Genomic DNA, 12,640 nt, shown 5'->3' on the forward strand with positions numbered 1-12,640 from the left:
GGCAATCCCGCAGCTTCGCCACCGCCCGATGGCGAAGCTGCGGGATTGCCTGCCCCGCCTGATGGTCACGATCCGGTCCCTGCTCTTCTGGTGCCTGATCTACTTCTACTGCGGGCTCTGCTCCTCCATCTACCTGCTCAAACTTTTGTGGAGCATCTGCAAGGGACCCTCGCAGACCTTCCGGCGGGTAGCTCGGGAACACCCGCCCGCGTGCTTGAACGACCCCTCTCTGGGTACCCACTGCTACGTGAGGATCAAGGTGAAGGCGGGCGCGGGCCCGGCGCTATCGCGAGGGAACGTGACGGCCATGAGAGCGGAGGCTGATCTTTGTATGACGCCCAGCCCAGCGTCCCCTAGTGTTCTCGGGGCTAGTAGGGCGCGCTGCAGGGACGGAGAAGATGCCCGGGGGATGCTAGAGGGGCGAGGTGCCACGGGAGAGGGTCAGGGGGTTGTGTGTGTCGTTATGGTCCTTGCGTGTGTGTGTGAGAGAGTCTAATAATCTGGGTCCTGCTATTACTGTCCCCTACTCCTCCACCGCAACAACCTTCTCCAACTGTAAGGGGAAGCGGTCGTCTGTCACCTTTTTGCCCTTTAGAGCTCAGATAAGCTGTAGGGATTGTTTCTGGTGGCGCCCTACTGTCTCAGGAGACGGTCCTTGCCCAAATTTTAGAGATTGGAACAGTAAATAGAATAAGTCATTGCAAATCACGAGTTTATTCAGATCAGCAGAATGGAGCATTCACAGATGACCTAAGCAACATCAAACAATAAATAAATGGTGCATGTTTGTGGAGAAGGAAGCAGCGCTATGATGCCAGAGACCAAAGGAATGGCACAAAAAGTAAATGTCAACTATTCATGCAGACTCTTTAATTGCCCATGCTTGTCCCAAGCTTTCTTACAGCCCACGATTATTCTATTTCCTGAGGCTCCAGGTGGTGAAGGGAGATGGCTTTTTGTGATGCACCCTGCAAGTCTGACTCACAGGCCTTTCAAAAATAGCCTCCATGAAGGGATAGTTTTGTCACCAGGTCTGGGGTTCCTGTTAGGAGCTAGACTGCCCTGCAGCTGGAGTTCAGACCACAGAGGGGTATGTCCTTTATACCCTGCAGTTGACATGAGAATTAAATGAGTTAATATTTGTAAAAAACAAATAAGCTAAAACCAAAAATCTTATAACAGTGCCTGGTACATAGCAAAATGAAATGAAATATTTATTCAGTAAATCCAGTCAAGTTCCTACAGCCTTTCATCTTCCGAGACTCGCCACCAATAAAAGAAGTTATTGAACTTCCAGGAAGGCATTCTGCAGTAGAGGGTAGAAGTCAGAGTTGTTATGTACATCCTACCTGAGGGGGAAAATCAGTTTAAGAATCATTCGGAATTCATCACAATGATTCTCTTCTGACTTTGGCCACTTAAAGAATTTCCCTAGAGACCTAGAACCAAGGAACAGAAAGAGCGTTGTCCTGGGCAGTAGGACAAGATGGAGGTTCTAGCCACAGTCCTGCTCCCAACCATCTTAATGACCCGTAGTAACATCTTTGGGCCTCAGTTTCTAACTCTGCAAAAATGATAGGGTTGAACTAGATGAGCTTTAAGATTTTTTTCACATGTGGAAACCCAATTACTTGGGTTATCTGATGTAAAACCCGGTTAGTCTCTGGGTTTTGGTTCTTGTTTTTTTTTAACCTTACTTCCTTCTGAGTTTTTGTGTTTCTTTCTTGCTCCACTGTCCTTTCTTCTTTTTACTTTGTATTTGCTATTTTTCTGTCTCATTTCTATGATTTTTGTTTCCCTTGGGCAATCTTGTCTCCCATACGCAGAGCAAAGGTTTGAGCACTCAGAGCATTCAGCTGTTAGAGATACACTGACATGACATGAAGAGCAGGCAGCCAGGGGAATGGTGCATGCAACTCTCAACTGAAAATAATGTGGGAGGGAGAGAACTAAAAATAAGGAAAGGAGGTGTGAATTATATAACTGATGGCACAGCTCTTGATGGGTAAGCTGAGAAAAGTCTATGACTAGGAGGTAAATAATGGCAGGAATATAAATGCAGATCAGAATTATTTACTTGTCCTGCAGAATTTGAGTGAGACGAAGTGTGACACATCAGTAAGAAAATTATAACTGTTTCAGAAGCTCATAATATAGATAAATTGACAGCATAAGTAGAAGGTAATGTCAACAAAAGCGAATCTGTTTATTTAACCTGCTGATAAACAGTGGTTATTTTTTCTCTCTGAAAATTAACAATACTTATTTTATCTCTTGATATTAAAAATAATGCAAGTGAAATTTTTTAATGGCATGGAAATGCTAATTGTACTTTTACAGTCAACACAAAGCATCACTGAAACCTCATGCACTGTATTTCCTACTGCAGGATTCAGGCTTAAGATTCCATTATGTTGCTGCTGGAGAAAGAGGCAAACCACTTATGCTGCTGCTTCATGGATTTCCAGAATTCTGGTAAACTTAACAATAACTTTTTCTTTTGCACTAAAGATTTGGCTTACCATAGTGTCATTTTCTTGTAGTGGTTTTTAATAGACCCCATGCTATGATCAAGTGCTGGCCTAGAGTTATTACTCCTAAGTGTTCCTCAATCACAAGAATGATATTCCTTCTGTTTTAAAGAAACATGCATATTGTTATCCTAAATTTATTTATTTTTGAGAATTAAAACAAGTATCATTTAGTGTTTCAAATTTTTGAAACAGTCAATTGCAAAACAGTTTTTAACTTTTTGTTTTATATTGTAATATAGCCAGTTAACAATGTTGTGATAGCTTCAGGTGGACAGCAAAGGGACTCAACTATACATACACATACATCCATTCTCCCCCAAACTCCTCTCCCATCCAGGCTGCCACATAACATTGAGCACAGTTCCCTGCGCTGTACAGTAGGATTTTGTTAGGTATCTATTTTAAATATAGCAGTGTGGCTCAATGTTGTGTGGCAGCCTGGATAGGAGGGGAACTTAGGGAAGAATGAATACACGTATATGTATGACTGAGTCCCTTCATTTTTCACCTGCACCTATCACAATATTGTTAAAGACTAAATTAGTACAGCAGTGTGTACAAATCGATCCCAAACTCCCTGACTATCCCTTCTCCCTATTTTTCCCCCTTGGCAATCATAAACCAGTTTTTATAGTACCTACTGATGGACATGAGTTTGAGCAAGCTCCGGGAAATAGCGATGGACAGGGAAGCCTGGCATGCTGCAGTCCATGGGGTTGCAGAGTCGGACACGACTGAGCAACTGAACTGAACTGTGGACAAAATGCAACACTGGGTGGTAAAGGAGATTCGAAAGAAACCAAAGAATCAGAGTGCCTGTTACCTGGCAGCCTTTGGTAAGACTTGGGTGAGGGGAAGGCAGGAGGAGAAGAGGGCTCATGGAAACTGAAAAAGGACTCTTTCCTATGCACATAGTAACAGGCTCAGATGAATTCAGGACAAATTAAGGATCAGAATATTTCATGTGGAGGAAAAAACCTATAGCCAAAAATACACAGTTACCTACGGGAAAATACTCTGTTCCCCTTTGAACCCCACAGAACCAAATAAGTACAGATGAAACAACACATGATGAAACTTTAAAAAAATGAATATCTTTTAAAAGATGGTACATATTAAGGTGGTAAAAAGAAAATCAGATTTTTACTAACTTAGGGTTATGATCTTGAAATGGAAAAATGGACCAAAAAATTATATTCTCTAAACTGACTTAAATGTAGATGTGTGGTATGTTTTTAAAGTTCTAGGAATTTCTCCTTTACTTTTGCTCTTAACACCTAGAATTCCACATTACATATTCCTCACTTCCTTTAGAATTCTAAAGATTTTGTGTCATCCGAATTCCTAATTTAAAATGCATCTAGCTCTGAAAGAATATTTAGTTAATACTTTTAGAGTAAAAGGGCCTTTATTAATAGATTGCTAGTGCACTAGGAAGTGTTAGGCATTGAAGAAGAGAATGGAGGAGGGCAAAAACCCATCTAGTTCATCATTTTTCTAGAGCAAAAAGTCTATGACATGCCAGCATGCTAAGTTGCTTCAATCGTGTCTGACTCTTTGCAACCTCATGGATGGTTGGCCACCAGGCTCCTCTGTCCATAGGATTCTCTAGGCAGGAATACTGGAGTGGGTTGCCCTGCTCTCCTCCAGGGGATCTTCCCGACCCAGAGATAGAACCTTTGTCTCTTACATCTCCTGCACTGGCAGGCAGGTTCTTTACCACTGGCACCACCTGGGAAGACCCTATGACATGACTGGCTTACAAATAAAATGTTAGTCTAAAGTATTAATCAAATCTGCATAAAGTAATATGGGCAGTGAATTCTGGCTCAGCCGCTTAGTTGCTGACACTTCTGTTTGTGAAAGTCATACCCTAAACCGAGATCTCTATGTTGACATTTTGTCTTCCTTCCGAATTACCACTGTTACTCATTATGCAATCTAGTCAATTCCATTAATGAACTCCATTCAGGAAAAAGTCAGTTCAAATCAGAATTTAGGATGACAGTGTTTTGATTAAACCATTTCAAATCTCTCTTAGACTTTCCTTCTTCTGTTTCCAAAAGCCCTTTCTCTTGCACTTTCCCCCTATTATGCTTGCATGCTCAGTCTCTCAGTCATGTTCGACTCTTTGCAACCCTGTGGACTGTAGCCCACCAGGCTCCTCTGTCCATGGAGTTCTCCAGTCAAGAGTACTGGAGTTTGTTGTCATTTCCTCCTCCAGGGATCCTCCTAACCCAGAGATCAAATCCAAGTCTCCAGGGATTCCTACATGGGCAGGCAGACTCTTTACCCCTGAGCCACCTGGGAGGCCCTCCTTTTTTTTTTAAGAGCCAAAAAGCTTTGGCATTTTGAACCAATTTCAATTTATATTGCCCATGTAAATATCCCTTTATTAATCAAGTTTTGCCTAAATGCACATAAATTTATAATATTGTAGATCAAGTAGGTCAGATTATTTGATACAGTGAAAACAAAATAATCATAAACTGGCAATGTGTGTAAAAATGCTTTTTAAACAGAAAATCATTATACAAATATAAGGTATTATTTGCATTTATCATCATTAACTAAGAACAGCTGTTGAGAATTGGTGATGTTTAATATATACTATTAGATGTTACACAGAAACAATAAAATTCTGGGTCTTCTTAAAATGTAGAGGAAACATCAAACAATATACAGATCTATGAGTCCTTTAGCTAAATTAGTGCCAAATAAGGCGGTCACAGATGATTTTCTCCCCCCTCCATCTCCACCTCAATTTGCATTGCTTTTAAAAATATTTTGAGCTGATGCAGGCAGTTTCTGGCAATAACACCAGCTGTATGGGACACACTCGTCATTACTCAAGTGCTCAGGCAAGTAAGGGCTCTTCATGCATGCAGCTGAGCACAGAGCCTGATGACTGTGGCTTTTTCTCCATTGTAAAAGGGAAGAGTATATTCTGCATCTCAAAGAGGCTAGCCTGGTAAACTAGGAGCCCTCCTTGTGTTAAGAATAACTAAGAAAGAAGTTGCTTTTTGTGAAGTGTCCTCTGCTTGAGCTTCCCAGGTGACTCAGTGGTAAAGAATCTGCCTGCAATGCAGGAGACTCAAGTTCAGTCTCTGGGTGGGGAAGATCCCCTGCAGACAGAAATGGCAACCCACTCCAGTATTCTTGCTTGGGAAATTCCACGGACAGAGGAGCCCGGTGGGCTACAGTCCATGGGTTAGCAAAGAGTCAGACACGACTGAGCGACTAAACAACAACAGAGCAACTGGGTGGGGAAGGAGGGGAACAGTGTGCATGAAAATAGCTAGTTTTGTTTATTTATAATATTTTCAGGAGTTACTGATTTTATGTTTCATTTTTGTATCAAGGGGGTTATTTTGTTTTATTCATGTGAATGACATGCTCATCAGTCTATCACTGGGGTGATTTCTTTTTCAGTTTAGAGTTAATGTGTAAATCAAATATGCTTTATTTATGAACTCTAGGAAGATTACATTTAAAAATTATTTTGTAATTTATTAAGATAGCAGTTGCAGCCTTTAAATATCCCTAGAAATGTTTAAGATATTGTTTGGCCCCACTCATTGATACTAGAAATAGTTGGATTTATTTGGAAGGCAATTTAAATTATTAATAGCATAATAATATATGCAGGTATTATGTTTACATTAAATGTAAAATGCTATAGGACTGTACACATTATTTTGAGTCAAATTTCTACCTTGACTCTCTACTTAAATGAATTCTAAACAAAGACACAGGTACTTAGGATATTAAAACAATGCACATTTTAGTAGAAATTGAATATAAATTCCCCCAAGAGGAATCTGGGAACTTTAGTTCAGAGTTGTCTCAAGGTTTGAACTTGAGTTTGAACTTGGGACAGAGTTTTACTGAACAACTGGTATCTCTAGCACTATCATAATTCAGTGCTTTCGTTTTTCCATTGTTTTACTCAGTCGACAAATCTTTATTGAGCATCTTCACATCTGCCAGGCAATTCAAGGAGCTCACAGTCAAGTGGCACAGTCCAGGCACCCAAAGATTAGTGTAAAGCACATGCCCAGTGCACTGAAGAGCGTGCAGACAAATGGAAGAATATGGAAGCGGCCACCCAACCCACCTGTGAAGGAGGGAATCTGGGAAGTCTCCTAGAAGAGAAGATGCCCAGCAAGAGGAGTTCAGTGAGGGGTGAAGGACAGGGGTTGTGGGGAGGAGGGAAATGCTGAGGAGCGACGATGTTTCAGAAAAAGGAAATTATGTAAACGAAGTCATGAAAACAAGACCCGTGTTTATTCACTGCAAGCAGATAAGTGCTGCAGGGGCAGCATAGCATGGGTTCTCAGGCCAGACCACCTGGGTTTGGATCCTGGCTCTGCTATTTGCTAACTCTGTGACTTTTAGCTCATCCACAAACCAATCTGTACCTTGGTTTCTTCATCTGTAAAATGGGGATAATAATAGTACTTACTTTAATACTACTATTTTGAAGATCAGCCTCGCTATATGTGAAGCACTTAGAATTGTGCCTGGCATGTAATAAGACAGATATAGATGTTAGCCCTTTTTTATGATATAGCAAATGATAGAGGGTATAAGGTAGTCAAGCTGGAAGATTAGGAAGGTCAAATCTTAGAGGTTTTATCTGCCAAAATAACCTGCTTGGGCTTCATGTCGTGAGTAACTGAGAGTCAAGAAAGAGTTTGTGTTTTTATTACGTCACTCTGGTTTTATAGAAAATAGAGCCAAGGGGCATGAAACACACAATTAGACCAATCAATGGCTGCTGCATAAATGGATGCCCGAATGAAGGTAATGATATCAGGGATGGATAGGAAAAGTGATTAAGGAAATATTAATATTTAAGAGGTTAAATTTACTGAACTTTATTGATTGGGTATGAAGGATTATAAAGAAGAAAGAATTAGGCTTCAGTTACAAAGACATAAAAAAAAATCAATTCAAAGTATTAAGTAAGGCTATGAGAAAATAGGTGCATGAGTGCTTCAGTGGCAGAATTCTCGCCAGCCACGTGGGAGGCCCAGGTTCGATTCCTGGCCCATGCAGCCATGGCATCCCCTTTTAGGGCTTCTCTGGTGGCTCAGAGAGTAAAGAATCGGCTTGCAATGCAGGAGACTGGGAGTACAAACTCCTGGAGATGGTGAGGGACAGGGAAGCCTGGCGTGCCACAGTCCATGGGGTCACAAAGCATCAGGCAAGACTGGGCAACTGAACAACGACAACATGAAAAAATAAAATCACACGTGTTGACAGATGAGCATCTTCTAAGGAATCAAACTGCTTCTGTTGTTTATTACAACCCAGAGAGATTATCTAGATTATTAAGAAAGACACTTTTGTTAAAGTTTTCAAATCCATGTTCATTGGCAGTGCTTTTGCAGATTTTCACAAATCATAGATATCCTAGTAATAGACCAAAGATTCTATCCATTCATAAATCCTAATATGTGTCTGACACCTTTCCTGATAATCTAGCTGTTGATGTAAAGTGGTCGATTTGTTTCTTCCTTCTCATTGTTTTGTGTATTTTTCATTGCAGTCTCCCTTCATTATTGGTTTATAATCTCAGATCACTCTGTTCTCTTTCCTATTGTGCTCCAAAAATCTTTCCAGACAATGATCTACCATTTGTCTTTGTCAGATAATTTTATACTGTGTTTCCATGAACAGATGTGCATGCAGATGCTTTTAATGCATATTTTGAGTTCTATAACACAGTGAGTCACTTTGAAAAATCCAAGTCTCTTTTTCTGTTTGTTATCCATAATGATTTTGCTTCTTAGAAGAAGGAACTCTCATGGAGCTCTGTATTTCAATTAATTCTGCAGTTTTATTATCAAGCATAAGGGGAACACCTGGTCTAGCAAGCTTCCAAGACCTGGCTGTCCCTGGGGCCATTCTAATTGATCAGTGCCTGGGCCATTTTTGTTGTTAAATGTTTTTAACCACACACTTGCTTGTCTTTATAGTTCAGGATCTTCTCAGAAGAATTTTGTTTTAGCAAGCAGAGGTTTATCTTTTTTCTTTTCTTTAAATTTCATGTATTTATTTATTTATGGCTGTGCTGTGTCTTCACTGCTACGCGTAGGCTTCCTTTAGTTGTTGTGAATGGGGGCTGCTCTCTGGTTGTGGTGTTGGGGCCTCTCATTGTGGTGGCTTCTCTAATTGTGGAACACGGGCTTAGTTGCCCCTCAGCATGTGGAATCTCCCCAGACCAAGGATTGAACCTGTATCTCTGGCACTGACAGGCAGATTCTTTTTTTTTTTTAATATAAATTTACTTATTTTAATTGGAGGCTAATTACTTTACAATATTGTAGTGGTTTTGCCATACATTGACATGAATCCACCACGGGTGTACATGTGTTCCCCATCCTGAACTCCCCTCCCACCTCTCTCCCCCTCCCATCCCTCTGGGTCATCCCAGTGCACCAGCCCCAAGGACCCTGTCTCATTTACCACTGGGTCTCCAGGGATGTCTCAGAGATTTATCTTAAGTAGTTTTTTTATCGGAGAAGGCAATGGCACCCCACTCTAGTACTCTTGCCTGGAAAATCCCATGGATGGAGGAGCCTGGTAGGCTGCAGTCCATGAGGTCGCTAAGCGTCTGACACGACTGAGCAGCTTCACTTTCACTTTTCACTTTCATGCATTGGAGAAGGAAATGGCAACCCACTCCAGTGTTCTTGCCTGGAGAATCCCAGGGACGGGGGAGCCTGGTAGGCTGCCGTCTATGGGGTCGCACAGAGTCGGACACGACTGAAGCGACTTACCAGCACCAGCACCAGCAAGCTGAGTAAAATCCCCCTTCTAGGAAAATACATTTTCATCTTGCAAGTTTTTTTTTTTTTTTCATACTGAGAGTGTTTAAGATCTACTCTTGTAGCAATGTTCAAGTCTCTGATACAGTATTTTTATCTATAATCACCATGAGATCCCAGATACTTGAGATCCCAGAACTCATTCCAGCTGGAAGTTTATACCCTTTGACCAGCATCTCCCCACTTCAAGGCGTGACAACCTCTCAAAGACCGATCCCTACGCAGGTCAAGTCGTGATGACCTCCTGGGACCCCCCGGACTGGAGTTTGGGTGTCCCCAAGATCTCCAGTGTTACCAATGCTGGGTAGAATTAAGAGATTTGTAACTCATTGCTAGTTTGCCCACCGTGGACAGGAATAGATAATTAAGAGGTTTGTTTTGCCCACCGTGGACGGGAATAGATATGATGTAAGTTCATCCTACCCAGAACTGTTGCAACCTGAGAGCCAGGCATCCCCGGGTCAGGGTGCAGATCCCCAGGCAGACTGAGGCGTGACAGCCTCCTAGAGATCAAATCCCCGGGCAGGTCGAGGCGTGACAGCCTCCCGAGGATTGGGTCCCTGTGCAGGTCCCAAGTTTTTTGAAAGAATCAAATGGTACAATATACAGAAGCACTTATAGGCACAGACTAAGTGATAGTGGTAAGCATTATATAAGCAAAGCTTAGAAAATTGACTTCTTAGGTACAATTCTTAAGGGTATCTGGTATTTTGTAGTTTCAGTAAATTCTCGCCCTTTGTTACATTCCCACTGGAGCTGGTTTAAAAAAAAAAAAAAGTCAATTTTAATAATGTGAGTGCTTTCTTTTCAAACAGGTTTTTTCTTTCCTGCCCACACATGGCTACATAACCTTTCTCCAAAATGAGAAGTTACTTACAGTTTTCCACTTAGACAATCTGTAATGGTATTCTTTATATTCGTTAGTGTGGTATTTTTAACATATCTTATTTTCTGCAGGTATTCATGGCGTCACCAACTAAGGGAATTTAAAAGTGAATATAGAGTTGTAGCACTGGATCTGAGAGGCTATGGAGAATCAGATGCTCCTGTTCATCGAGAGAATTATAAATTGGACTGTCTAATTACAGATATAAAGGATATTTTAGACTCTTTAGGTAGGTTTTAAAAAATAGTATTCATTCTTTTTAATGAACTAACATTCAACAAATTGTGCATTGATAACCTCATTTCTTGGGATGGTACTTTCCATTTACCTGAGCTGTTATCTGGATCCTGTCATTTGGCGTATACAACTCAAAATATCTATAGAAGGAATTTAAAATTATACATCCAGAATAACTATTCAGTTACCAGCCAAAAGTGACTCTCAAAATTTGTTTTTAAAAACTGACTTAATGTATACTATTTATTATTTTCAGAACTAATTATTAGAAATTTGATTCTTGTTCTCAGAAAGTTTATTTCTTTAGAACCCACACTTAAATATTCATTTAAACATATTGTTAGATGCAGAAACACTTGCATTATCTTTTATTAATCAGTTAGTGCCACAATAATATTGTGTAACAAACCACGCCAATCTCAGTGACATACAGTCAAAGGCATTCATTCCTATGCTGGATCTGCAGGTCAACCTTAGGCTGAACCCTTCTGGGTCTTAGCCTCAGGCCACAGGTCCAGCTAGGATTGACTTCTCAGAGTGAATTGGGTTGCAGCCCCAGCTAAAGGAGAGAAGCTACCTGGGGGAAGCTCTTCTTCTCACTGTGGTTGAAGTGGCAAGAGGATGAGCCCCATAGCAAAACATATTTCAAGTTTCTGGTCACTGCTCATTGGTCAAAAGCAAGTCACATGACTGAGCCCCAAATCAAGTCATACAGCCACCAAGAAACCAAAGCAAATCACACTGCCAAGTCTAATATGAAATGGATAGTAAAGAAACTTCCCTGGTGGTCCAGTGGTTAAGACTCCATGCTTCCACTGTAGGAAGCACGGGTTCTATCCCTGCTGGGGGAACTAAGATCCTGCATGCCTCAGGCCAGAAAAGGTGGGGGGGCTTGGTGGTAAAGTATACTACCTTTATGCACTGGGAAGACGAAAAGGAGGAGTAAATATTTTATAGCAATAATCTAATCCACTGCATCCCTTTTGACTAAAACCCAGTGTGTTTATAGAGCCAGTATAGTGAGAAACCCATGAAACCAAAGACCCATTTCTACAAGAGTCTAATGAGAGCATGCTGCTGCTGCTGCCAAGTCGCTTCAGTCGTGTCCGACTCTGTGTGACCCCATGGACTGCAGCCTACCAGGCTTCTCCATCCATGGGATTCTCCAGGCAACAACACTGGAGTGGGGTGCCATTGCCTTCTCCCAATGAAGAGCATAGATCAGGTCAATATTTTTAGAGGAGAAAAAATGGATGCAGTCTGGGGGTGTCAATACAGCATTGTAATTTAGTGTGATTACAATAAAATCAGAGACAGTGATTTCCAACAGCCATATATCATTCATATTTTGTGGTAATTCAGTCAGACTTGGCCTAATTTTGTCATCATGCAATTTTCTAGTCAAATGAATAATGTAATCTTGCTTATGACCTGGGTATGTGTAGTCTTTACCATGGTTTTCCAAACTCAGGTTTATGTAACCAGAGCTGAACTATTTCAGACTTTTTCTTTAAGTATAAATTCCCAAGAGAAGTTCTGAATCTTTAGGTCTATAATGGACCTGGGCATCTAAATTTTCAAAAAAAACTACACTAGTAATTTTCTGGTCGAATCTTTAGGGTTTTCTATGTAGAGGATCATGTCATCTGCAAATAGTGAGAGTTTTACTTCTTCTTTTCCAATTTGGATTCCTTTTATTTCTTTTTCTACTCTGATTGCTGTGGCCAAAACTTCCAAAACTATGTTGAATAGTAATGGTGAAAGTGGGCACCCTTGTCTTGTTCCTGACTTTAGAGGAAATGCTTTCAATTTTTCACCATTGAGGATAATGTTTGCTGTGGGTTTGTCATATATAGCTTTTATTATGTTGAGGTATGTTCCTTCTATTCCTGCTTTCTGGAGAGTTTTTATCATAAATGGATGTTGAATTTTGTCAAAGGCTTTCTCTGCATCTATTGAGATAATCATATGGTTTTTATTTTTCAATTTGTTAATGTGGTGTATTACATTGATTGATTTGCGGATATTGAAGAATCCTTGCATCCCTGGGATAAAGCCCACTTGATCATGGTGTATGATCTTTTTAATGTGTTGTTGGATTCTGATTGCTAGAATTTTGTTAAGGATTTTTGCATCTATGTTCATCA

The 12,640-nt window shown here is 40.7% G+C and overlaps 1 protein-coding gene across 1 annotated transcript in view; it reads left to right on the forward strand.

Moving 5' to 3' along the window:
• The first annotated feature begins 13 nt into the window (after positions 1-13).
• The window catches only part of EPHX4 (epoxide hydrolase 4), a 36,925-nt gene continuing 24,298 nt past the window's right edge, over positions 14-12,640 (forward strand). The window contains exons 1-3 of the mRNA XM_010860428.1: positions 14-259; positions 2,390-2,475; positions 10,328-10,485. Of these exons, the coding sequence (XP_010858730.1) occupies positions 29-259; positions 2,390-2,475; positions 10,328-10,485 (475 nt within the window). The 5' untranslated portion in view covers positions 14-28. The remainder of the gene's footprint in view (positions 260-2,389; positions 2,476-10,327; positions 10,486-12,640) is intronic.

The sequence above is a fragment of the Bison bison genome, unplaced genomic scaffold (genome assembly GCF_000754665.1).
Source record: "Bison bison bison isolate TAMUID 2011002044 unplaced genomic scaffold, Bison_UMD1.0 scf7180017864466, whole genome shotgun sequence".
Classification (NCBI taxonomy): Eukaryota; Metazoa; Chordata; class Mammalia; order Artiodactyla; family Bovidae; genus Bison; species Bison bison.